The sequence below is a fragment of the Pan troglodytes genome, chromosome 2, assembly GCF_028858775.2.
Source record: "Pan troglodytes isolate AG18354 chromosome 2, NHGRI_mPanTro3-v2.0_pri, whole genome shotgun sequence".
NCBI lineage: Eukaryota > Metazoa > Chordata > Mammalia > Primates > Hominidae > Pan > Pan troglodytes.
The window spans coordinates 122,518,369-122,543,601 of NC_086015.1; the positions used below are offsets into that span (position 1 = coordinate 122,518,369).

At 42.3% G+C, this 25,233-nt stretch overlaps 1 protein-coding gene across 10 annotated transcripts in view; it reads right to left on the reverse strand.

Annotated features, from left to right (window-relative positions):
• B4GALT4 (beta-1,4-galactosyltransferase 4) overlaps positions 1-24,918 on the reverse strand; it is a 39,205-nt gene extending 14,287 nt beyond the window's left edge. Inside the window, exons 1-8 of one of the 10 annotated variants that reach the window (XR_010155736.1) lie at positions 24,769-24,891; positions 20,774-20,991; positions 19,063-19,145; positions 13,803-14,200; positions 10,769-11,001; positions 8,023-8,210; positions 2,674-2,734; positions 218-322 (exon numbers count right to left, since the gene is read on the reverse strand). Coding sequence is in view for 7 of the 10 variants with exons in the window: in XM_003309935.5 (XP_003309983.1) it covers positions 218-322; positions 2,612-2,734; positions 8,023-8,210; positions 10,769-11,001; positions 13,803-14,055 (902 nt within the window). In the remaining 3 variants the exon portion in view is untranslated. Of the gene's footprint in view, positions 1-217; positions 323-2,611; positions 2,735-8,022; positions 8,211-10,768; positions 11,002-13,802; positions 14,201-14,306; positions 14,451-16,331; positions 16,437-19,062; positions 19,146-20,070; positions 20,206-20,773; positions 20,992-24,483; positions 24,625-24,768 lie in introns of those variants that run through there. The other 9 variants (XM_003309935.5, XM_063807044.1, XR_010155734.1 and 6 more) reach the window with 9 other exon arrangements.
• Positions 24,919-25,233: the final 315 nt, after the last annotated feature.

Genomic DNA, 25,233 nt, shown 5'->3' on the forward strand with positions numbered 1-25,233 from the left:
AAAAAACTGAGGGAAAGAAGAGAGGCCATGAGTTGAGAACTGTAGACGTGAGGGTTCAGTGCACCACTTTCTCTCCTTTTGTGTGTGTTTGAAAATTTGCTTAATAAAAATCTTTTAACACAATGAACTGGCTCAAATCTGATCAAATTCAACATAGTCCTTATTGACAGAAAAGACTAGGGAGGTAGCCTGCCAGGCAGGTGAAGCCAGGACTTACCGTTCTGCGTTCACCTCATTGCCTTTGTCTCTAGTGTGGAAGACCATTGTATATTTACCCACTTCAGGCAGGGGCCGGGAAATTTTCATTCTATGGAGCTCAACCCTAGAAAAATAATAGAGATTTTTTTAAAGTCCATCCTATTTATCTACCACTAGGCAAATAAAAAGCATCATTTGCAAAAATTTATACACACACACACACACACACACACACAGTGTCACAAACAGCTTGATTATTGGAGTATTAAAAAAAGAAAAACTTCTAAAATTTCCAATTTCTTATAATGGTGGAACTTCAGGCAATAAGCCCAAAAAAGAATGAGATTCAGCATTTATTACTGAGGTACAAAGGAGATGTGTTAGTTTATACTTAGTCATTTTCAAAAAGAAAAAAAACTGATAAAGTACTTATTTCAAAACATCCTGAAGAATAGGAGAATCAAGTCTGTTAGGATCCCCAATTTACTTAGAGTTGCCTTCTTTTAACAAAGAAGGGAATGGCCATTTATGGTCACAAGCTTTAAAGCTACAATCCTAGGTTCAAATCTGGACTCTGTTATTTACAACCTCAGTAAGTCAGTTCACAGTTCCAGGTCTCAGTTCCCTCATCTGTAAAATGGCAATGGTGATAGGGAGTTGATTTCAAATATTCAAATGATATAATCTGCATGGAACATGCTTGTACTCTGCAATTTATTATATGTATTATATAAGTACAAAGAAGGGTAGTGCCTGTTGCACAGGCAAATAAATAAGCAGTAAATCTCAACCAACTTTCATATTCAAATCATCTTAGTTTATCCACCACATTAGTCAAAAACCATTCTGAAGGCCATGATGGTCTTTTCAAATGAAAGCAAAATTGGAGGCTCCCCTCTACTTTGAAGCTGAAGCATAGCAGGAAAGAAGACACTGAAGATATGTGATCAGGGCAAAATTCTACTAATCACCCCAGTGAAGTACATTTGGGGAAGATAATGGGGATTGTTTATCACTAGCCTTTGCTACTCTTGTCCTGAAATGTAGCAGGTACCCTCTGTCCAGTTCCTAAGCCATGACCACATAGGATGCTGATGGGCTGGGCTGTGAAGAGCTGTTGCCCATCACTACGGCCATTTCTGTAGAGCCCCTGGTCAGGGGAATCCACTCCCTCCTGCTAGAAACATTCCAGAGGCTCTCAGCCTAGACATGGGAACAAGAGCAGCATGAAGCCCCTGGGTTCTTTATGATGAGGCAACAAAAAAATTTCTGACAGTCACGTAACTAATAATTCAGAGCCCCAGGTTAGAAATTTCCTTTCCAGCCAAGCACAGTGACTCACACCTGTAATCCCAACACTTTGGGAGGCCAAGGCAGACAGATCACCTGAGGTCAGGAGTTCGAGATCAGCCTGGCCAATATGGTGAAACCTGGCCTTTACTAAAAATACAAAAAAATTAGCCAGACACGGCGGCACACGCCTGTAGTCCCAGCTACTCAGGAGGCTGAGGCTGGAGAATCACTCGAACCCGGGAGGCGGAGGTTGCGGTGAGTCGAGATCGCGCCACTGCACTCCAGCCTGGGTGACAGAGCGAGACTTTGTCTCAAAAAAAAAAAAAAAAAAAAAAAAATTTCTTTTCCAAGAGGCAACAAGCAGGAGGGAAGGGGGCCTCCTGACACCCAGAATGGCCTTGTGATTACAAGTCTAAAGATACCAGCCTAAGCTCTTGAATAATTACTTATTTCTGGGAGGCAGGGATAACTATAACTATCTGGCCCCCAAATCCAAGTTGAGGGGAAGAAGCTGTGGGTGGAGGCCAGACTTATTCCCTTTGAGCCCCTCAGAGCAGAAAGCAGTCCAAGAGAACCCAGGGTAATGTCAACAGCCCAGAGTCAGGCCTGGGTCAGGCCACCTGCAGTCCCACAGTGTGCAGGGCTGCCAGGGCTGCCTAACGCTTGAGGAGAGGACCTCTTTGCCTGCTTCAACATGTGCAGCTCCCCAGAGGCTGCTGGCACTCCCTGCAGGGGGACACTGGGAACTGTGTCCCCAAGGGGTCTGAGAGAAAGCATGAGGCTCTTAACAACCCGGTCTCCAAATTGCAGTTCAGCAGACACCTTGCAGTTTGGGGTTTCTCACTCACTGGTGTCTCAGTAAGTCTTTCTCACTGACAAGTACATGAGGCCTCCACCAACACTTCTGGACCCCAAATGCCCCCAGGCCAGAAGTAAACTGCTACTGGCACAGAATGATGTGGGCCATCCTACCTTCCCTCCACCCCCTGCACCCTTCAAGCCCAAATCTGCAGCCTAGTGACCTGCTGGACTGGGATCTAAAGGAATAAATATAAATGCAGGTCTCCAGAGCCACACTGAGTGCAGAGCCCCGTGAAGGGGACCTTTCTCTGTTGTTCACCTGAGTCTGAGGTCATCGTCTTCGCCTCCCCATCCCCAGTAGTTGTTAGAGAATCCATTCACCTTGAAAAACTGCTCTCTGCTTAGGGCAGTAACACCCCCAAAATATCCACTGTAACGTAACCTGGAGCAAAAGAGATGAGAGAAATGGTAAGAATATTCGCACCAAAGGTCTCTGATTTCAGGGCTGGCGTTCTAGGAACACCTGGGAGACCATGTACTTCCACCCACCCACTCCTGCTTCTCCTGCTTGACACCCACCTCCCAATGCTCCTGGCCTTCCCTGTCTTGTCTTCTTTCCTCTATCTAGACAAACGCTCACCTCTGCTCACTGAGCAAGGTGCCACCCAGCTGTTAATGGTGACGTTTGTGTGTAGAGGCCTATAGAGATACCTGTCAATGTGAACCACACCATCAGATATTGATAAGATTTCATGTCATGTGCCAATCCAAGGAATGGTAACAGTTGCCAAGGGCACTGGGTTAAGAAGGATTCTGAGGCTGCATCCAGGTTCAGCACGAATGCGTGTCATGATGAATATACCTTTCTTTTTTTTCACTTTCACTTTTGCAGGGGAGGGTTGAAGGCAGGAGACAGCTCCTGCACACACTCTGTATGCAAATCTCCACTTCTCAACATGCATCTCCAGCTCAGAGTATGTTTCCTGGATAACCCAACACATGTCAACACCCTCTGAAGTTTCTGGCCTGCCAACCAGACAGAGTCTAGGTAGTGCTTTTCATGAAAATAAGCTGTACAGAACAAGAATTAGGTTTTGAAAGGAAGGACAGTGAATCATGCTTTAGATAAGCTGAATTTTAGATAGACCTGGGGCTTTGCCAGTAGGCAAAAGGATACAGGCTCCAAGCTCACAAGAGAGGAGCGACTACAGATATGGCTTTGGAAATAAGCTGTTATCATGTAGTACCTGAAGGCATAGGTCGAGAAATCTCCAACAATCTAGTTGGTGAGAAGAGTACAAAGGGTAGACCCAAGGGGCTCAGCTCTGTGGAACCCTAGGAATACCGAAAAGAAAAAGAGGCAAGAGGAGAAAGATCAGGAGGTAAAAGTTAGAGAGCACCTCCCAGCCTCCCAGTTATATAGGACTCTTATTATCAGTGGACGAATTTGTAAATCTCAGAAATAAAGGTATCCCTTAAATATAACATTTGAACAATTCAGAAATGCAAGTTAAGGTAGCTTAAAAACTTGGATGTTACTAAATAAAAAGATGTGAATATCTAGAGAATTTTTAACTTTAACTTCAGGTCAAACTGTTCCAGGACCGATAAAATATTTATGATTTTCTAGATAAAAAGAAAAACCAAAAGGAATGATCAATAAACATGTAGACACTGGCCATCGAACAAGTGGCATCCCAAAAGCTAATTTGTAGTTCAGTTGTTTCTTTCTACGTTCTGAGAAAAGACTGGGGACTCTGTTTAACCCATAAGAGAAGCAGATTTACTTATATGCCCCTAACTTAAAATTCTGGGAAATTGTATTTTTGCAGCCTATAATAAAACAAAAAAAAGGAAATAAAGTGCTTAGAAGGTAAATATCACTGACCAAGACATCTACTAGCAGTGTCTCATTACCATAGTTATCAGAATGCATTTTATAGAGGGGAGGGATTCTTAGCTGCCTGAACACCAGCTGCCTGATCAGGATGCGGTAATAAGGCAGGCATAACCTGCTGACACCAACAAGCAATCAGCATGAGAACAAGGGAATGATGTGGTAGCTTATCAAAACCAATATCCACCATGTGCAAGACGGCTGGCTAAACACGGGAATGCGGGAGCCCCGCCCTCAGAGTTTATAACCTAATGAGAGGTGAACATTATCAGGGTTCTGAGGAGAGAGGTGTCGCCACATCAGGAGGAGGGGGCCTGGAAGGATTCAAATAGGCAGAAAAATGGGGGATCTCCTGGTGACCACAACTCCGTGAGGCAAAGCACAGGAGGGAGAAAGACACAGGCTGCCCGACGACCACCTGGAGAGGGGTGAGCTGGAGTGGGGAGGGGCAGAAGAAGACAAGTCAGCAAGAAGGGTTAAAGAATTGTCTCTCCACGCCTGTAATCCCAGCACTTTGGGAGGCCAAGGCGGACGGATCAAGAGGTCAGGAGATCGAGACCATCCTGGCTAACACTGCGAAACCCCGTCTCCACTAAAAATGCAAAAAATTAGCTGGGCGTGGTGGCACGTGCCTGTAGTCCCAGCTACTCGGGAGGCTGAGGCAGGAGAATCTCTTGAACCCGGGAGGTGGAAGTTCCAGTGAGCCGAAATTGCACCACTGCACTCCAGCCTGGGCAACAGAGTGAGACTCTGTCTCAAAAAAAAAAAAAAAAAAAAAAAACTGTTTCTCAGGTGCCTGTCAGATGACAACTATCTCTGTGTTTATTGATCTTTGTTTTTGGTTTTTCTTCCTACCTGTAAAAGCATAAATATTTAACTGGCCCTGGAACCGTTTTACTTATTTTTGAAGCACTGTAAGGCCCAAGGGTGGGGAAAACGTAGTCATAAAATAACAATAGAATCCTTGTAGGAAGGAGGCTGGTACCAAAGGAGTTCTTGCCAGTAAAATTTGCCACCGGCTGGTCCAGAGCTTCATCACTGATCCCATAGGCAGTGAGAAACAAGATTTGTTTCTGGCTTCATCAGAGTCTGAGAGACTTGGGGCAACTTACTTTAACTTCTTCCCTCTGCATGTGTGTAAGGTGAAAACCTTTCTTGCGCTTGTACTCGTGGGGCTGGTGTGACAGTGATGAGGCATGTGCTGACTTAAGCTCTGTGGCACTGGGGCACACAGTTGCCAGCATGGGGCAGACACTCAGCTGCCTGGAAATGAACTTGCCTGCCACAGGGACTTTGCCCAAAGCAGCAAAAGCAAGTAGTCCAGGAGGAGGGCAAACTCCTACCTACATTACTTATACATATCTCTCTCCAGCCACAAAAGATGAGGCTGCTTACATGATACATACAAAAAAGAGAAAATCATAAATAATAAACCAGGACCCTAGAAACATTTAAATCAGAATAGAAAATTAAGATGGGAAATACATTAGAACCCTGATCTGCAAATAAGATTCTTTTCAATTTCTAAAAGAGGGCCACAGATTTGGCTCAGAGCCTCTCGATCAAAAGGGGAAACACACTCAATTACCTGAATCATATTAAGAAAACCTGTCAGTTACTCAACAAAGGCTTTCTGATACCTAGTTATAAAAGAAACATCTGACCAGTTAGAATGGCAAGTTAGAAACAGCAAGAGTCATACATATGCTGTTTCTCAGAGTGAGCGGCATCTGATGAAATCCACGACTGTGACACCAAAGCATGAGTGAAAATCAGTTCCTGGCAGGAATGTCCAAGAGCTCAGCCTTCTTATGGTTCAGCTTAATAGAAAGATAAAATCTAGAATCCCAGCAAAAAAACCTGTCCTTAAGCAATCCTCTGTGATGGCTTAGAAATGAATGGTGCAACCAGGTGTTTAAAAAAATCTGGGCAATGGGAAGTTTAAGATTATCATCTATGGTAAGTGTCTAAGGTACAGGTGTTCTGTGTTGTAAACAGTGACATCTTACTACAGAGTAAGTGAACAGATAGTGACATGCTTTTGAAAAAACCAAGTTGCCCAGCCATGATACACTGCTTTCCTCAATGCAGAAGTGACTCAAAGAAACCAGAAAACAAAACCCCTAGATAATAAGATTAGATCCAAAGATCAAGTTTCCCCAAAGAGAAAAATCATGGGATTCTCTCCTTGCCCTCTGGATCCACAGCCCCCGCCCTAACTCAGACATGTGGCGTCACTCCCCTCAGCTTTCCCCTCTTCCCTTGCTTCATCCGATACATTCAAAATCAGCTGAACCAAGCTTTCTCCCATCCTTCCCCAGCTGTAACGTGTCAATAGCTCCCCAACCCCTGCCACAGCAACTTCGAACTCCGTATCAGACTAAAGAAGGCCTGCGTAATCTGGCCGCTGCTTAGCCTCAGTTCTTGCCTCTCCTCGCAGACATTCCTTCTAGAATACCAGTGAACTATTGCATTTTCCCCAAAACTGTGCTGTGCTCTCTGGCATGTCTTGGAACTCTGCTGAGAAGCTCTTGTTGTTCCACAAGATTAAGGTACCACCTTACCTGGGTAACAGCTTTAAACCCTTCCCTTCAAGGTGTTTCTTAAAGACACTGTGCTCTCACCCACCATAGTTTGTTCTAGGTGTTTATGTCCTGCAGCTTACACACAGCCTGGGTTTAAAGTCAGTACCTGAGGTAACAGTCACCTACATCAATGTTATTTAAGAATTCTCTTAAATTGCCCAATGTGAGAGAGCAACACGGAAGCCCAGAACAAATGAGGTATCAAGAGACTCACTTTCCACTTCACACTCACGTAGAGTACATACTGGTGGAATCTCCAGCATTATTTGATAGTTTCACAGTTCTTTCTCTCCTGGCTTCCTCTTCCTCTCTTCATTTGTCCCTCTCTCCCCTCCTTACCAAGTGCTTATAGTTGTATTTGCAGAAATGCAAAATTAACGCAACTCCACTGTAGCTACCTGTCTCCCCACACTGATACTCAACGGGGAGCCCTGTGAGGGCAGGTGCTCTGCCTTATTCAAACTGGTCTTATGGCCTCCAGCACAGTCAGCACCACAGATATGAGCACCCATGAACAGCAGGGCCTGGGGAAAGCTGACAGGTAAGTGTGCACACAAATGAGGGAATATAGTGTTTCATTTGCAGAGAAACATTCTGTGTCACTATTCCCGCTTGGTTGTGCTTGAATAGGAGCTGGTGAATCAAATAAGGCTGAAAAGCAGCTACACCCTTCTTAAGGGTGGAGGGGATGGGGAATGACACAGATGATGACATCTGGCACTTCTCACAGTGGCTTTGAGAGAAATGAACTTGTCCTGGGTGTCCTGGCTCCCGAGAAGTCTACTCAGAGGACATGCCCTCCGCCACCTCTCCCCATACTCTAGAAAGAGGCCACAGTCTGGAAAGTGATGTCTCAACAGAGGTCTCACTAAGGACACCAGCCTGTTGCCTCCTAGAGGGGGAGTCAGGAATAGACAAACAAGTTACTTGCATTCTAGTCAGTGTGCGAAAGCTTGCGAAAGCCCCCCGACAGGGGCGCTGCGGGTGAGACTGGCCACCACCTGCAATGCTTGGATGATATTTCTCTCCAATGCTTTCCCTTGTTTTTGTGATCCTCTGCTGAAGTTGTAGGGCTTTTTCCTCCTTACATTCTCTAACTTCTGTTTTGCACTTTAAGTGATGTATACATTATGGACCATTTTTTCTATTTCTCATTTTCTTATGACACCCTGGATGCTTGTTCCACCCAGTCGTGATCACAATAGTTGAGCCTCTCGACCTAAGCCACCCTCAGCAGAACCACCTTACCTGTACCCAGTGCTGTTCCTGCCAACCACCAGATGCTTGGGATGCTCCTCACACTTGTAAAGGTTAAAGTCATTCTCGGGTACCAGGTCCACATCGTGGAATATAAAGCAGTCCCAATTTTCTTCCTTGAGGGCTTCTAGATAGCCCACATTCAAGAGTTTGGCTCGATTAAACTTTTTACCTCCAGCCTAGAGATATGAAAATTAAAACTTGAAAAGCTCCTAAGATAAAGTTTCATATTGTTTGCCTCTTAGTTAGGATTCAGGAGATGGTATTATTCTAATTATTCTACGCACGAGACTATACTTGTGACATAAAGATCTGACAGAGAAGATGCAATGACAATAAAAGACCATTTGATTTTTTTCTTCGTGCTTCACACATACTTATATTCCAGAACTTAGAAACATTCCTTTAAATCCAAAGAGTTGTTGTTTAATGATAGAGAGTTCCAGTTTTGCAAGATTAAGTTCTGGAGATTGATTTCATAAATACACTGCATATATTTATGCAACCAATACATTGCATAATTATGCATAGATACATTGCATGTAAATATTCTTAACATTACTAAACTGCACACTCAATAATAGTTAAGATAGCAAAAATTTTAAAAAGTTAAAAAAATGTTAAGATGGTAAATTTTACGTCATGTGTTTCACAATTAAAAATTTTTTAAAAGCAGCTTTAAAATACAAATAACTCAAATAATCAATAATAATGTACACTTAAAATGTATTAAGAGTATAGCTCTCATGTTAAATATTCTTACCACAGTTAACAAAAAAAATTTTCACTTAAAATTTTACAAATACCTTTACATATTCTGTATAAAACTACAAAACCTTTCTTATATACTAGTCATGTCAATTAGTATTACTGCTTCACAGTTCAACCCTAGGTAATCCCAATCTTACCCTCTGTTATGAATTTACACTAAGCTTCTAAGAGACTTAGTTAATAGCTTGCCAGAAAGGATCAAGAAATCTCAACCTATAAAAAGAGAAGGTTATTGCTAATATTTCTAAGCTACTTTAAAGTTTCTCAGAAATCCCTGTAAGAGAATCCTGTTATAATGCTACTGGTGGAGGCTAATCCTCACAGTGGCCTTATGGAGGTAGATTTGTCACTGGGCAATAAAAGAACACAGTTTGACCTGTAATATGATTGAAGCTGTAATTAAAAAATTAAATAATTTTTTCATGGCTGCTTCATTCAAATTCCTTCAGAATGAATTCCAGTTAAGTGGTTTATCATAAAAGTGCAAGTATTTCTCAGAAGTTACCACAATGTTTTCCTGATAAGAATAACACGAAGCAGACATATTTTTCTCTTTCTCTTTTTTTTTTAATTTGAGATGGAATCTCGCTCTGTTGCCCAGGCTGGAGTGCAGTGGTGTGATCTTATCTCACTGCAGCCTCCACCTCCTGGGTTCAAGTGATTCTCCTGCCTCAGCCTCCTGGGTAGCTGGGACTACAGGCATGTGCCACCACACCCAACTAATTTTTTTTTTTTTTTTAGTATTTTAACAGAGTATTTTGTATTTTTAGTAGAGACAGGGTTTCACTATGCTGGCCAGGCTAGTCTCGAACTCCTAACCTCAAGTGATCCACCCACCTTGGCCTCCCAAAGTGCTGAGCCACCAGGCCTGGCCCAAAGCAAACATGTTTTTCTATTCATAAAAATAGTACTATACCTTGTAGGTTACTGTCCTGAGCAAGAACTCAGAATCGAATAAATCATAACTATGACCAACAACCTTAAAAACAAAAATAGCTATAAAACAATATAATAGTAACATTTTGTTCCAAGTACTAAAATACAGACATAGGTGTGCTATATAAGCACACTGATTTTCAAGAGCCTCAGTTTATCACCAAGTCTATACTGCAGAGCTGGTCCTCTGAGTTGTCCAAAGTTTTATCTAAAAGAAATATTACCTGTTCTAACAGTAGTGATGATTTTGCTGACATTCTTAGAATTTATAAGAATTTGAGGGGGAATTATCCCTCTTCTTGGCCTCCTTGGATGGCCAAGGATAATTGTGAAAAGTTTAGACACTGACGTTTAAACTGATGTCTTAGTTTTCTTTCAATAAACTTTAATGCCAAATAGAGGTATCTTTAATCATCCACTCCACTGACCTCAGAGGTAAGCTCTTCAAAAGCAGCCGATAGTTATGCTGTGCTCCTACCAAATCATGCTTCTGGAAGTCAAATAAATGAATCCAGAAAGTGAAAATCAAACATAACATGTTTCACATAATAAATAGTGGCAAAGTTCAGGGCAGAAATGTGGTGGCAGCCATAGAGCACCGCAGCTACTAATACAGAATGTTCTTTCAAATCCTCTGTCTAGATCCCCATTGAGTCGCTATGGTCGATAATGACAGACAATTCCAGAATCTCATCATATAGTGCACGGCATGCACAGAAAGAAACAGAAGGGGCCAGGAAGCCTCCGGGGAAATCTGAGGGCAGTCATTGGCTAACATGGAAGGGCTCACAAAACAGGCTTCCTCCAGAGGTTCCTTTAAGGGCAGTAAAATTTCCCAGAACTTGAACCCATAACTCCACACTCTGAGACAAGAATTTCCTCTACTCCTTTAAGGATAAATGAGGTAAGAGAACTCGTTTTTGACGATAGTCTGATGTTCCTTTTACCCAACATAGACAAACAGTCACATGGCCAAGTCTGGCAGAGAGAGGAGGGTCGAGGGCAGGCCCTGGTCTGCCCCCACGCTCACCTGGTGGATGACGTAGATGCCATAATCCAGCTGCTGCCTCTGCAGGAAGGGATGCAGATGTTCCAGCAGGTACATCAGGTGTTTCTCTCTGTTCCGGTGGGGAATGAGGATGGCGACCCTCTGTAAAGCTTTACATTCCTCAGGGCGATACCGGCCTCTGGACACTTTGGGATTTTCTGCCTGTACCTCTTCCAAAGTGAGATCTGGTTTGAAAATGAGCTTGCTCTGGCCTCCTACAATGAACATAGGACACAGACAATAACAGTAGCTACTTCAAAAAGTGTTGAGGTTTACATGAGCTAATATGCATAGAAAGAACACTGCCCAGCTCACAGTGGGTACTACAAATGTCAGCTTTTATTATGATTACTTTAAAGGCTCATTTAGTCATGATAATGGCCAGAGCATCATGTCACTAAGGTTACTGGCTGCAAAAGCAAGTGGCGGATATATAATATAAGCATTTCCTTGTGGCTGGGTAATCAACTTGCTCTATGATCCATCTGTAAGAGGGAATATCCTGGTGATCTCTGGTAAGAGCAAAGGGCAGGGCTAGATAGAGTAACTTCAACTTTGGTCTATCCTCTTTTCCTTCGCCAAATTCCAGGAGGAGGGGAAAATCTCTTAAATATCAACAGCATTCCACAGAATCAAGCTCCTGGACAAGGCACTCTTCCCACCCCTTCCCTAAACTCTGGAACCACCCTGGCTCCCTGTAAGCAAAGCACTAAAAAGAAGTAGAAACCAGTCTCCCTCCCTAACCCAGCTATAACAGGTATGTGTGGCACTGCAACAACTCTCCCATTTTGCCACCACAACAGACGTTTCCAATCGAGCACAGTATTTGCTCAGTGTCTGGAAGCAATCCAAACAGATGAAACCCAAAGCCATCCACAGGAGGAAACAGCTCAGGTTTTTTTGTTTGTTTGTTTCTAAATTCCACGTATACTGGTCAGGCTGTAAAATCTCAAGATGCTTGCAAATTGAGCTATCCCCTTCTGAGTAAAGCAGTTATAGGCCCTTCCTGTGCGTAAGTCGCCATGACTTGTTCCATGTAACCATCCCCTACCCTGGCCATGGCTGCTTAGACCAGGCTCACGTGTCTAATGGCACCTTGGTGCTCTGCTCAACAGCAGGCAAGGTAAGTAACTTCTTCAAGCCACCCAAAGAGAATAATTGGCCTACGAGAGCCTTCCTGCAGGGTCTACATGCAAGACACAGCAGTCAGTAATGCCCTAAAAACAAACAGTAAGGAATGGAGTTACACAGATGACAAGTACTAGAGCTGATGCTGGGCTATCAAGCTACCAGAGATAATGGGGTAGCTGTTGAGATGGTCTCCTGCGTGGCCTGTTCACAATCCCCATCGTTAACCTGACTGTGTCTCTGTTCTTGCGCGCTCAAAGAGCCTCATGCAACAGGTCTAATATAAACTAGTCCCCCGGCTCACCTTCTCATCGTCATAACTTTTTACGTGCCCTAACCTAGTATCTGCTTCCACTTACTCTCTATCAGTCTCCCTATCACTCCCCCTACCCCAACATCTTCTCAAGATCTGCCCCTCCTTGGGTCACTAATGGCCCATTTTAAGTCATCACCAACCACATCACCTTTAGTCCAGTACTTGCCCAGTAATGCATCACTGCCCCACTATTCTTTATGAATGAATTTACTGTTTAAATATACTGTGAGCATTTTAAGCAAGGGGAATAATCAGCCAGTAAAATTTGCATTTCCCTGACTCATTTTTACATTGCAACTTGTATAATCTGTGAAGGAATACACAATCAGGAATAACACTTTGACTCTTCCATGACTAAAGAGAAGCAGCATGCCAATATGAATACAATACAGGACTGTGACTCAACTAGGAAAGGGGTACACAGACTGAATGTCTGTGTCCCCAAAAATTCATATGTTGAATCCCTAATCCCCACTGTGGGGCCTCTGGGAAGTAACTAGGTTTAGATGAGATCATCATAAGGGTGGAGGTGCCAGGTGGGATTAAAGCACTTATAAAAAGAGCAAGAGGCATGAGATCTATCTATCTCTGTCTTTCTCTCTCCCTCTTTCCCTTTCCCCCTGCATGTATGTGTGTGCGCACACACACCAAGGAAAGGCATGTGAGGACAATATCCAGTAAGAGGGCCCTGACCATGCTGGCACCCTGATCTTAAGACTAATTTACTGTTTAACATAAGTTGAGAGGCAAGACATAAAAGGTGAACCAAAACATACAACATATTTAAGAAATAAACACTAAAGACCACATTGAAAAACTTACCTAGTCTCTGTCCCTTGACTCCATAGTTTTGGCCAAAGGAATACAACAGATGTGACCCCACTGAGGCTTGAATGTGCTTGCATTTCTCCTCTCATGCTCTGGTGCTCTGCTCATGCCATGAGGAGAACATACCCAGGCTGGCCCACTAGTTTCAGGAGGAGGACAGGAGGCACATGGGGCAGAGCCACCAGCCTAGATCAATGGACGCTATTAATGTGTGCTGCTGAGACTTTTGTGGCTGGATAATAAAAGTGGGTCTGTTCCTATGACGGAATACTATACGTCAATGAAAATGGACACACCATAGCTGCACGCAACCATAAGAACAGATCTCACAAAAGTAATGTTAAGCAACAGAAGCCAAATACAAAAGAGTACATAACGTATGCTTCCGATTTGTAAAGTTCCAAAATAGGAAAAATCTAATGTGTAGAGTTAGAATCTTGAAGCCGGAGTGGTGACTGAAAGAAACATGGGAGTTCCTATGGTTCCAGCAAGATTCCATTTCTTAATTTACATGCTAGTTAAACAAGTATGTTCATTTTCTGAAACTTAACCAAGTGGTACACTTCTGAGTTTTGTACTTTCTTGTACATGTTATATTTATTTTATTTGAATGTATAGTTTTTGTGACACAGGAGATATATATATTTATGGGGTACATGAGATGTTTTGATATAGGCAAGTACATATTATATTTAAATAAAAAGTTTGCATACTACTTAATCAAAGGAAAAAAGGAACACTTACTGAGGTAAGGAGACACAGAAGGGCAGTTGTCAAGTTCTGCCTTCTTCGTGGATGCTTCATTAGTCAGAGTTTTTCCCTTCCCCAAAATGAGGGTCTTATGGAAATTAGCCATGAACTCCTTTGCTTTAGGAATCTCTTGAATGGCACCCACGAAGTAGTTACTGGTGGCCCACCCAACCACTGTCAGGCACAAAGTCAACAGGAACAGTAATCGGAATTTGTAGGAAAGGTGGAAAGTCAGGTTGAAGCCCATGTTTTTTATTACGTGAATAATATCTATCTCTCTGCTTCACTGCAGGCAAGAAAGCTTCAAGTTGAGCTTTTCCAATCTGATTGCGAACTTGATGACAACTGAAGATACAATGCCTGCTTTTTCTCAGTAGTTCTGCTCCAACAATCTAAAACGCAATCACAAAAGACACGTTGTTTCAAATGGAAATTCTATCCTGAAATGATTCACTCCAGCACAAACTGAAAACCCATCCCCGATGGACCTTGACTAACCGTAATGGTAGGTCTTCCACTTAGCATTTGGAGATTCGAAAACCAGAGGTTTTAGAGGTTCCAAGCATCGATAGATCACAGAAGCACTCTCTAGGTTATCAGCCAGGCTGTCTGCCACCCAAGAAGGGAAGCAATTTCCAAATGCTGGACAGAACAAATAGGCAAAGGAGACAAGGAGACTGCAAAGACCTGAGCTGGACACAGCCTAAGACATAGCCCTAATGGTTCTCTGCCTCAGTTGCCCCTTCCTGGCACAGTTTTAAGGGAGGATTTAAAAAATGTGAAGCCTTGTTACAGAAGCACATTTTGACCCAAAGAGAAAACAAGGGAAAAGGGAAAAGTTCTTCTCCCCTGTGACAGCTAGAAAAACATGGTCCTCAACAACAGGGAATGAATGCTATATTCTCAAAGAGGCACTGGCACAGGGCACATTGCAATGGGGGCCAGGAGGAAGTCTGTCAAGAAACATTAAGAGAATCCCAAACAGGAGGTCAACAATCTATCTGTAAGAATAACAAAACTACAGCACAGTGTTTAAGATCGGGAGTTTGGACTTAGACAGAAACTACAGCTCTACCACATAACAGCTACATAACCTTGGGCCAGTCATTTAACTAAGCCTCAGTTTCCTTATCTGTAAAATGGGGATAAAAATAGTATCTACCTAGAAAAGTTATCGTGGGGCTTAGATGACCTAATTTATTAATACGTAAAGTGTTATCCCACCTTGACCAACAAGTAGACACACTGAAACACCACTTTTTGTACTGTATTTCTCACTGTCAGCTGATAAATTGCCACTCTGATTTCATACTTCAGTAGCATGAGATGGGATAATATGAATTCACTTCTAAGAGGGGGCTATGCTCTTATTGACAAAAATCATGTTTTTAAGACCACCTAGCTGAGGGCCCACCCTGGACCAGAGAAAATACACTAAAGTGGTAAAGGCTACCTGACAAGGATACCTGGTTTGCCGCCAGCAACATCCACTATATCCTCTCTGTGTGGACAAATCACGTCTCTCCTCAAATTCTAAACATGTTCTCAGAACACAGAAAATGCTAAAGCTAGGGCATAGATAATCTCCATAGACAAACATATTCTCAAACAAATAAAATGGAGACCAAAATATTTTCTATGCTAAATAATCACATGGAAACACTTATGATTAAATCGAAAAACAGAAAGTAAGCCCTATATCTGTGCTATGATTACAACTAACAATATATACAATTAAAGAAAGTCTAGAAAGCTAATAATAATTATATTAGGAGAATGGGATTAGCTGGGGTGGTTTTTTTTCTCTTTTCTTTTTAGAATTTTTAATAATATATTTTATATTTTTAATAATTTTTATTTTATTTAATAATTTTTAATAGTATATTTTATAAAATATAAGATATAAAATAATGTATTTTATATTTTAATATATTTTATATTTTTAGAATTTTTAATATATTTTATATAAATGTATATATTTTTGTATATCACATATTGTCATATTTACATATATTTTACATATATCATTTTATAATATGGCAGTCTTACAACGAAAACAAAGTGAATTTTTTTTAATGGTGAATAGAGAGGCAGTAAGTACCTGTAAAAAACAACCACCACCTCAGAAACTCTCAAGATAGTTTCACACTTACTAAAGGATACAACTCCAAAAATTTAGTTTCAGGTTAGTTTGAAGGAAACCTAGAAAATATTTCTCTCTAAACACAACGCTATAGATGAAAAGGGAGGTTAGTTCTTGGGGAATGTTTGACCCAGGAAGCAATTAAACAGTATGGCCTGTGTTCAGGGTCCTGTGAAGGTATCACAGGAAGTCAATGCTGAAGGCAGTAATAACTAATAAAAAGGGCAATTTATATGTGCATTTACTCTGTGCCATGCACTGGGGTAAAATCACTTATATTAACCTATTTAATTCTCATTTAACCATATGATGTAAGAATTACTAGTCTCCTCATCTTACAGGTAAGAAAAGGAAAGGAAGGTTTGGAGAGATTTAAGTACCTTGCCAAAGCCCACACGACTAGTAAGTGGTAGCGTGGGGTCTCCGCCCAGGTGCTCAGCTCCACATCCTTCACATGGATATTTCCTCTTTTCTCCCCTTGGTGCCTGGGTAGTCCCAACACAGACCCTTGAATATTCAGGTTCCCTTGGGGGCCTTCTACCTCTCTCCCACATCTGCCTTCCGTTTCCTAGGGACTGTCTGATCAAATGCCTTCCTGGAGGTCTGTTCTCTTCCCACCAGGTGACAGTAAGTCATCAGGTTCCTGGGGCCAATCAGACAACCTCTTGTGGACTTAAGTGTAGGAGGCTTAAATGCTAGGATTGGCAATTTTTAAAATAAGGATCTCAATCTTAGAAAATTCAGACTGGGAACATTGCTTATCTTTATTTATTTCTTATTTTTATTTTTTGAGACAGGGTCTCGCTCTATTGCCCAGGCTAGAGTGCCGTGGCACAATCTCAGCTCACTGCAACCTCCACCTCCCGGTTCAAGCAATTCTAGTGCCTCAGCCTCCCAAGCAGCTGGGATTACAGGCGTGCACCACTACGCCCAGTTAATTGTTGTATTTTTAGTAGAGCCAAGGTTTCACCATGTTGTCTAGGCTGGTCTTGAACTCCTGGCCTCAAGTGATCCATCCACCTTGGCCTCCCAAAGTGCTGGGATTACAGGTGTGAGCCACCGCACCCAGCCCTGGGAACACGGCTTTTCTAAGAGCTATTTTTAGAGGGAGAGTCCCCTGGAAGAGAGAATCGCCAAGTGGAAGGAGGTTATGACCATAAAATTACTGCAGTGTTGAAATCAGAAAAGATCTTAAAGACCACACATCCACCTCCCTCATTCTACAGAGTGGGAAGAGATTTAAAAACCTACCCAAGGCACGGGGTACATGGAAAATCTCTGTATCTTCTGCTCAGTTTGGTTGAGAATCTAAAACTGTTCTAAAAAATACAGCTGAACCTTGAACAACATGGGTTTGAACTGCACGGCTCCACTTATACTCAGATTGTTTTCAACCAAATGCAGACCAAAAATACAATATTCCCGGTATGCAAAACCTGTGTATACAGAGGGCCAACTTTTCCAATATGTGGGTTCCTCAGGGCTGACAAAAGGACTTGAGCATGCATGGATTTGGGTAGATGCAGGGGTCCTGGAGCCAATCCCTTCCATATACTGAGGGATGACTGTAATTTAAAAAAACAAAAACAAAAAAACCTACCCAAGAATAGCTGCGAATATTCATAAACTAACATTGCTCAACTGCAGCTTACAGACTCTGTTCAAAGGTAAGACATTTATTCTAAAAGCAAGGAGCCATTATTAATAATTACTTAAGTATTAGGCCTTCATTACTAATCCTGCTTTTGAGACATCTGACCCAGTTAAAAAATAATTCTTACCTATCTTTCTAAGTCTAAGTGCTCTCCCAAAAACTGTACAGAGAGCCAGCATAAGGAAGTTCAGAAGTAAGGTTTCCTTGGCTCCTGTGAGTAAACATCTGAAGTGTGAAGGGTCTGTCATCTGTCTGTCCATCTATGTTTCAAGAGAGACCAGCCAAGTGACTGGAGGCAACCCCTCTCACCGTTGTGTCCCAGCTATAAAATGATGAAAAATATTTATCTCACAAAGTTGCTCTAAGAATTTAATGAGATGATGCACCCAAGTACACTGTTATATCTGGTACATTTCCAGGACACAAGTTTTTTTTTTTTTTCTTTTTTGAGACGGAGTCTCCCTCTGTCGGCCTGGCCGGAGTGCAGTGGTGTGATCTCAGCTCACTGCAACCTCCGCCTCCCAGGTTCAAGCGATTCTCCTGCCTCAGCCTCCCAAGTAGCTGGGATTACAGGCATGCCCCACCATACCCAGCTAATTTTTCTTTATTTTTAGTAGAGACAGAGTTTCACCATGTTGGCCAGGCTGGTCTCAAACTCCTGACCTCAAATGATCTGCCCACCTCAGCCTCCCAAAGTGCTGGGATTACAGGTGTGAGCCACCATGCCTGGCCAGGAACACATGTATTTATTGGCTCTAATTACCAATGTGATTCATGTTCAAATGTTATCAGAATATTGCCCAAGATAATGTTATCTCTGGGATTAATGAGATGATTTTTACTTTCTAACTCTGTAATTTCCATTTTTTCTTTTAATGAGTATGTAATATTTTTATAATTAGAAAAACATAATGACTTTTTAAAGAAAGTTATTTTTAGGGCAAGTGACTCCTGGTTGGTGTTTGGGAAAGTGCCATCATATTGCATTTATTTACACTAACATTTAAGTAATTGAGAGACCCTTAATTCTCACAAGAGTCTCAGAGTTATTTTCTTTTTCAGTCAAGGCTGTCTTGAAGTGCCAAGGGACTACATCATCAGTATTGAGAACAAATTCAGGCAACATGAAAGAAGTTATTTAGGGCAAGATTTACCACTCTTTTCCTTTCTAGAAGTCTGCCCCGTAGTTAGTTAAAAATGGTCATGTTTTCATATTTGGTTTTCCTCCACTCAATTCAACCAGTCTTTTTCTGACTACCTGCTATTTTCAAGCAAAGGGAAAACGATATAAAGAGAATTAAAGCCTAGTCTTTGTACTCAGGGTTTATTTCTATCTTTTTCTAGATCTCAATGTCTGCAATTTCCTGTCAAATATGAGAACAACATCCCAAAGTGGGAGAACAGATGAAACAAGATGGATAAAATACTGAGAAGTCTTGAATATAAGTGATAGGTACCTGAGAGTCCTTTCTTTCTCTCTACTTTTGTGAATGCTTGAGATTTTCCATAATAGTTTTTAAAATCTGGCAAGGAAGATAAGCTATAACAAAAGGAAAGGAAACGTAAGTGCTAAGTATCATTCTTGGAGAATCTCTAACCACACACATTTTTACTCCACCAAAGTGGGTGGGGAGGACACCATGTATCACTCTAAAAATATTTACTAAGCATTTGCACCAAGGAGAAAGGGTGTGTTCATTCAGCAGCTATGAGCACCAAAATCAGCATTCCAACATCTCTGAACCTATCAGGTAATTTTGCAGACACAGGGCATGTGAGTGGGCTTGATGTTGTCCCAGGCACATGATCCTGATGCCTTGGGGCTCCCTGGGGCAACACCAGAAGAAAGACTGATTATTTTGCTACTCTTTTTACTCCTGCAGAGTTCCTAGGAGTTTACCTTTTACACACACATTGCCCCACCTTCCTTAGGCCTTGGTATTCATTATCCCAATTACAACTCCTTTAGGAGGCTTCTAAATGATCACTGGCCAGATCCTAAAGGGACAGTGGTTCCCTGGGCAGGGTAGGAATGGGATCAAAATGATGACAGCCATTTACATGTACAAGTCATTTAAACCCAGAGATTAAGCTCCTAACAGCCCAACCTAGAAGCATTTGAGTAATTTAGAAAAAAAATGATGGCACTGTATTTTAACCCATAGGATAAAGTGACTATCCACTAGTCTACACTGATAAAAATGATCAAACAAATAAATGAATAGAAGAGAAGGGACGGCTCTTTTCTTAAATTCCAACTAGTAAGAAAGTGAGCGATGGAAAAAAAATCACTCTCGGCAAACACCACTTAATAACTGTTGCAGACAAGGTTCACCAATGGATGCTAAACTAATAGGCAAAAATTTGAGGATAAACAGTATAGTCTCAAAGTATCTCCCCCAAGATAATTCTTAACTACAAAGGGAAAGACAGTAACTTTGTAGTGGAGAAATCCAATCGCTCACCACAAGTTCATTCCACGATATACCTAACTGGTACTCTTCGAAGAATCAAAATCATGAAAGACGAGGAAAAACTGAGGAACTATTTCAGATTGGAGGAGACTAAGGAGAAAGAAAAACTAAATAAAATGCAGGATCCTTGATAAAATACAATGGGAACAGAAAAAAAAAAACAGACATTAGTAGGAAAATTGATGAATTTTCAATAAAGTTTGTAGTTTAGTTAATAGTATTGATCAATGTAGTATGGTTATGTAAGGGGTTAATATTAGGGGAAGCTAGGTGAACTCTCTGTATCATTTTTACAACTTTTCTGTAAGTCTAAAATTAACTAAAACTAAAAATAAAGAGTCAGAGACTAGGTATAACCCGAGTCAACAAATGATAGTAAATTAACTTAATTCTCAAGGAGAATCATTGTTTTTGTATTCCTAGTGCCTCAAACCAACCTGACACATAGCAGGTACTCAATTTAGTAACAAATGACGGACTAGGATATACTAGTTGAAATACACAAGGACACATCATAATTCCAGGCTACTGCTAAAAGAAATGAAACACAAAAAAAGAAGGTGGGAAATAAAGATTAATTATATGAGTACAAAATTCCATCTGAGGAGGATTTTAAAAATTAAAAAGGCTCACCCCGATACTAGCTCCCTTCAGTTCACTAATATTAACACTTTTCTAAGGGTAGGGTCCTCACCTTTAACAAATGGCACTTTTGGTCACACCCACTGCCTTCCGCTCCTCTGCCTCTAAAAGTGATACTTCTCCTTGGCTTGGGGAGGAAGTGTTGCGTGGCCTGCCTCTTCCTTCATGAAGCCACAAAGTGCCACTGCGTGAGTTCCGTGGCACATTGGAACACAGTGTACCCGCCTCTGGGCAAGAGCCGTGGAAATCCACACATGAAGCCAGGTGGTCCTGCAACACCCAAACAACCAAAGTTATTTTGTGTAGTATATGTTATGCAGCATAATAGAGAATTCACCAGAATTTCTGATGGGAGGTTCCAATAGAAGTTCATTGTGTACTTATATGTTACTTTCAGCTGTCCCTAAGAAACCAACAGTGGAGTCAGTAGGAGTTTACTTTCTGCAGTCATTAGGGGCACCTCACCCTAAACCTTCTTAAAAAGGTTTAAAAAGCTCTGAGATCACGGGTATAACAGGGCTCTGAAGTCACAAAGAGCTGAGTTCAAATTCTGGTTATCAGATGCATGAATGGCTTTTGACAAGTAACCTAAATGTTTTGAGTCTGTTTGGCCATTTATTTAAAAAGCATTTCTCAACATCTGGTTCCAAGAGAGCCTTTATCAAATACATAAAGGAATGTGTTAAAACTGCAGATTCCTGGGCCCCACTCCAAAGCCAACGGGTCAGAACAGCAGCCTCTAGGACTCAGAAAAATGAAATTTTAACAAGCTCCCCAAATGATTCTTATCTGCATTAAAGTTTGAGAACCACTGATATAAGAGAATGGACCTGGAATGCAATCAATCTTTCAGATATGTTAGTTTTCCCTCTGGTAAGGAAAAGCAGTAAGAAGATATGTGAAAATGAGATTTTAAAAATGCATTTGAAAGGTTTTTGATTCCATCATTTAGAAATGTATTCTAAGAAAATAATCAGAGAGGTATACCACGATATTCAAACCAACATTGCTAAAATAACCAAAAATTGAAGAGTCTAAATGTTAACAATAGCGATCTGATTTAATTAATTATAATACATCCATATGATGGGACATATGCTTTCATTAAAATGTTTACAATAACTACACAGAAAAATGCTCATAACAGCTAAGTAGAAAAAAAGATATAACAATGTATATGAAATAAAGACTGGGTGTGATGGCTCATGCCTGTAATCCCAGCACTTTGGAAGGCCGAGGCGGGAGGATCACTTGAGGCCAGGAGTTCAAGACCAGTTTGGCCAACGTGTTGAAACCCCTCCTCTACTAAAAGTACAAAAGTTAGCTTGGCATGGTGGCGCATGCCTGTAGTCCCAGCTACTTGGGAGGCTGAGGAAGGAGGATCACCTGAACCCGGGAGGCGGAGGCTGCAGTGAGCTGAGATCATGCCACTGCACTCCAGCCTGGGCATCAGAGACCCTGTCTCTAAAAAAAAAAAAAAAAAGTATATAAAATATAATACCAATTATGCAATACATGTGTGTGTGCATACCTTTTACATACAAAATGATAGTCACTGGTGGTCATCTCTTAATTACAGGATTAGGAGAAAACTTCTATTTCTTCTGTATCTTCTAATTTTTCTAAAATGGAGTTTTCATCAACAGAAACAATATTGTTTTCTGATAAAATGACTACATAGTTTTCCTTTAAAATATAGTAGTCCTTGGTTTCACTTTCTGCGGTTTCAGTTAACCACAATAAAATACGGTAAGATATCTTGAGAAAGAGATGACATTCATATCTTTTATCACAGCATATTGTAACTGTTCTATTATTAGATATTATTCATCTCTTACTGTGCCTAACTTATAAGTTATACTTTAGTATAGATATGTATGCATATATAGAAAAAAACAGCGTATATAGGGTTTGGCACTATCCACGGTTTCAGGCATCCACTGTCAGTCTTGCAACATATCCCCCAAGAATAAGGAGGACGACTGTACATTAAAATTTAAAGATAACATCACAGACAGGAATTATAACTTTTAGTTACATAAGTTTGACAATTCATTCATATAACCTTTAAGAAAACCTGTTCTAAATAGGCCAAAAAGCCCCAATCTCACAGAAAAACTTCAGAGGCTGTTAGTAATCTTCAGTGCCAGAGAACCCTGTGGCCTGTGTTTGAAATGCCTATTCCCAGGCTCCAGCCCCAGAGATTTTTATTTCAAAGGCCTGAAGTGGGGTCAAGAAATTGATATTTTTGCCTGGGCCCATGGTTCACATCTGTAATCCCAGCACTTTGGGAGGCAAATGGATCACTTGGGGTCAGGAGTTCCAGACCAGCCTGGACAACATGGTGAAACCCCATCACTACTAAAAATACAAAAATTAGCCGGGAGTAGTGGCCTGGGCCTGTAGTCCCAGCTACTCGGGAGGCTGAGGTAGGAGAATTGCTTGAACCTGAGAGGTGTAGGTTGCAGTGAGCCAAGGTTGTGCCACTGCACTCCAGCCTGGGCCACAGAGCCAGATTCCATCTCAAAAAAAAAAAAAAAATTATATTTTTATCAAGAACCTAGGTAACTCTGAGTCACACAGCCAGGTTTTAGAAACCACTGTTCAATGATGGCTTAAAACAAAGAATAGAAAACCATCACTGATTTGCTTTGGATGTTTCCACTGAATAAAAGATCTTCAAAAAGAAGGTTAGTTCCCAAAACATTTGCATGCATCTCTGGAAAAGGCAGGCATTACTATTAGCTCGGCTTAAAGTAGATACTAAATACTTATTATATTAAGTGGCATATAAACTACAACCACAGAGCTGATTTTATTGCCCTCTCTATCCACTTCCCCTTAGATTATGTAGTCAAACAGTTCAATCCAGGTCAGTACTTTTTCACAACGTATGTTTTCAATCTGATCAAAGCTATAGGTAGACGAAAGTTATTGCAATTTCATGGGGTTTACAATTTCCATAAAGAACAAACCTGCTCTAGAAGACAAAATTCCAAAAACTTCTGAACTATATCCAATCAAGCATTATCTCCTCTCCCAAGAGAGACCTTCCAGCACTCCCCGCCTGGGTCTCGGGAATAGCCCTCCTCTACTGAATCCCAGTTTCTCAATCCGGACCCTGAATCCTATTCATCCTGACCTCTCCTTGATTTTCTTGCATCTTAAAGGTGTTATTTTCCTTTCTTTAAAAACTAAAAAAAAAAAAAAAGCCACAACTTGCCTCCACGCTCAGATTACCATCTTCTTTTTCCTCCTTTTCATCACCAAACGGCTGAGGAGGTCTACCAGTACCCTCACCACCTCCACGTCCCCATCTCTCACCCACTCTGGAACACTTTGCAACAGGGTGCACGCCCACCCACTGTTGATAACTACTCTCCTAAGGCTACCAACCCATAGGCCTCTTCTCGATGCAGAGTCCTTTGGACTTTGTCTGTTTTTTTTCAAACCAAGAATTAACAGCCCTTATCTAATGGAAGACAGAACATCAAGGGATACAGATCAACAAACACTGGATGGCTGTCTCCGAAGTCTTTTATAATCCAGGTGACCAACCCCTTTGGAGAAAGGTCAAAGGTCGCCGGCCCCTCGCAGGACTGGGGCTAGTGTCAGCTGATCAGTTTCCCCGTTGAAACGCTGGAGAAGGAAGGTTTCCAGGAAGAAGGGGCTTTTTCAGGTTGATGCACCCGGCGGAGAGGTGCTGGGGGCGACCCCGGAATCGTGACCTGGGGTATGAATGAGCCCTGGATTTTTTCCTACCTGGCAGCACCTCGTCTGGCTCCCCCGGCCCGCAGCAGAGGCGGCGCCGCGCGGGACGCCAGCACCTGAGCCGGTGCCTCCCGCCAGGCTCGGCCTCCGTAGGCCCCCGGCCCGGCCCACCGCTCCGGCTGAGGCGGCACTGCCCCACGGACGCCGCCACGTCATCCCCACGCCCGCCCCGCTACAGCCCTGGGACTGACCCCGGCCGTCGCCCGGCTACCCTCGCACGGCGCCCGTGTCCAGGGAACTGCATTTCCCGGGCGCCGGCGGAGCCAGCGTACTCACCCCGGAGGCGGCCGCGGCGAGCTAGCACTGCCCGCGGAGAGGAGAGAACGCGGAAAGCAGCTCGGGGACCGCCCCAGCCGCCCGGGAGGCGGCTCTTGAGTACGAGCTCCGCCTCCCGCCTTGGCCCGAGGGGCGGGTCCGCCCGGCTCTGCACGCGCCTGGCGCTCCACCCCCGCCAAATCGACCACACCAGGCGCTGGAAGGAGCACCGGGAGGGAAACGGAGGGTTGACGCCTCGGCCTCTGGGTGGCTTTAAAACCCTGTGCCAATAGTAGACTGGGTGCTGAGCGCTTCCCAAATTCCATCCCCTTAAATACTCACAAAGCAGTAGGAAAGAGATAGAGACCCTTCCATTTTACAGAATGGGAAACTGAGACTTCAGACAGGCTAATAAACTTAATCACCCTGCGAGATTTCAGCCCTCTCAACTGCAAAAATGATAATAATAATAATATTTTTCCCATG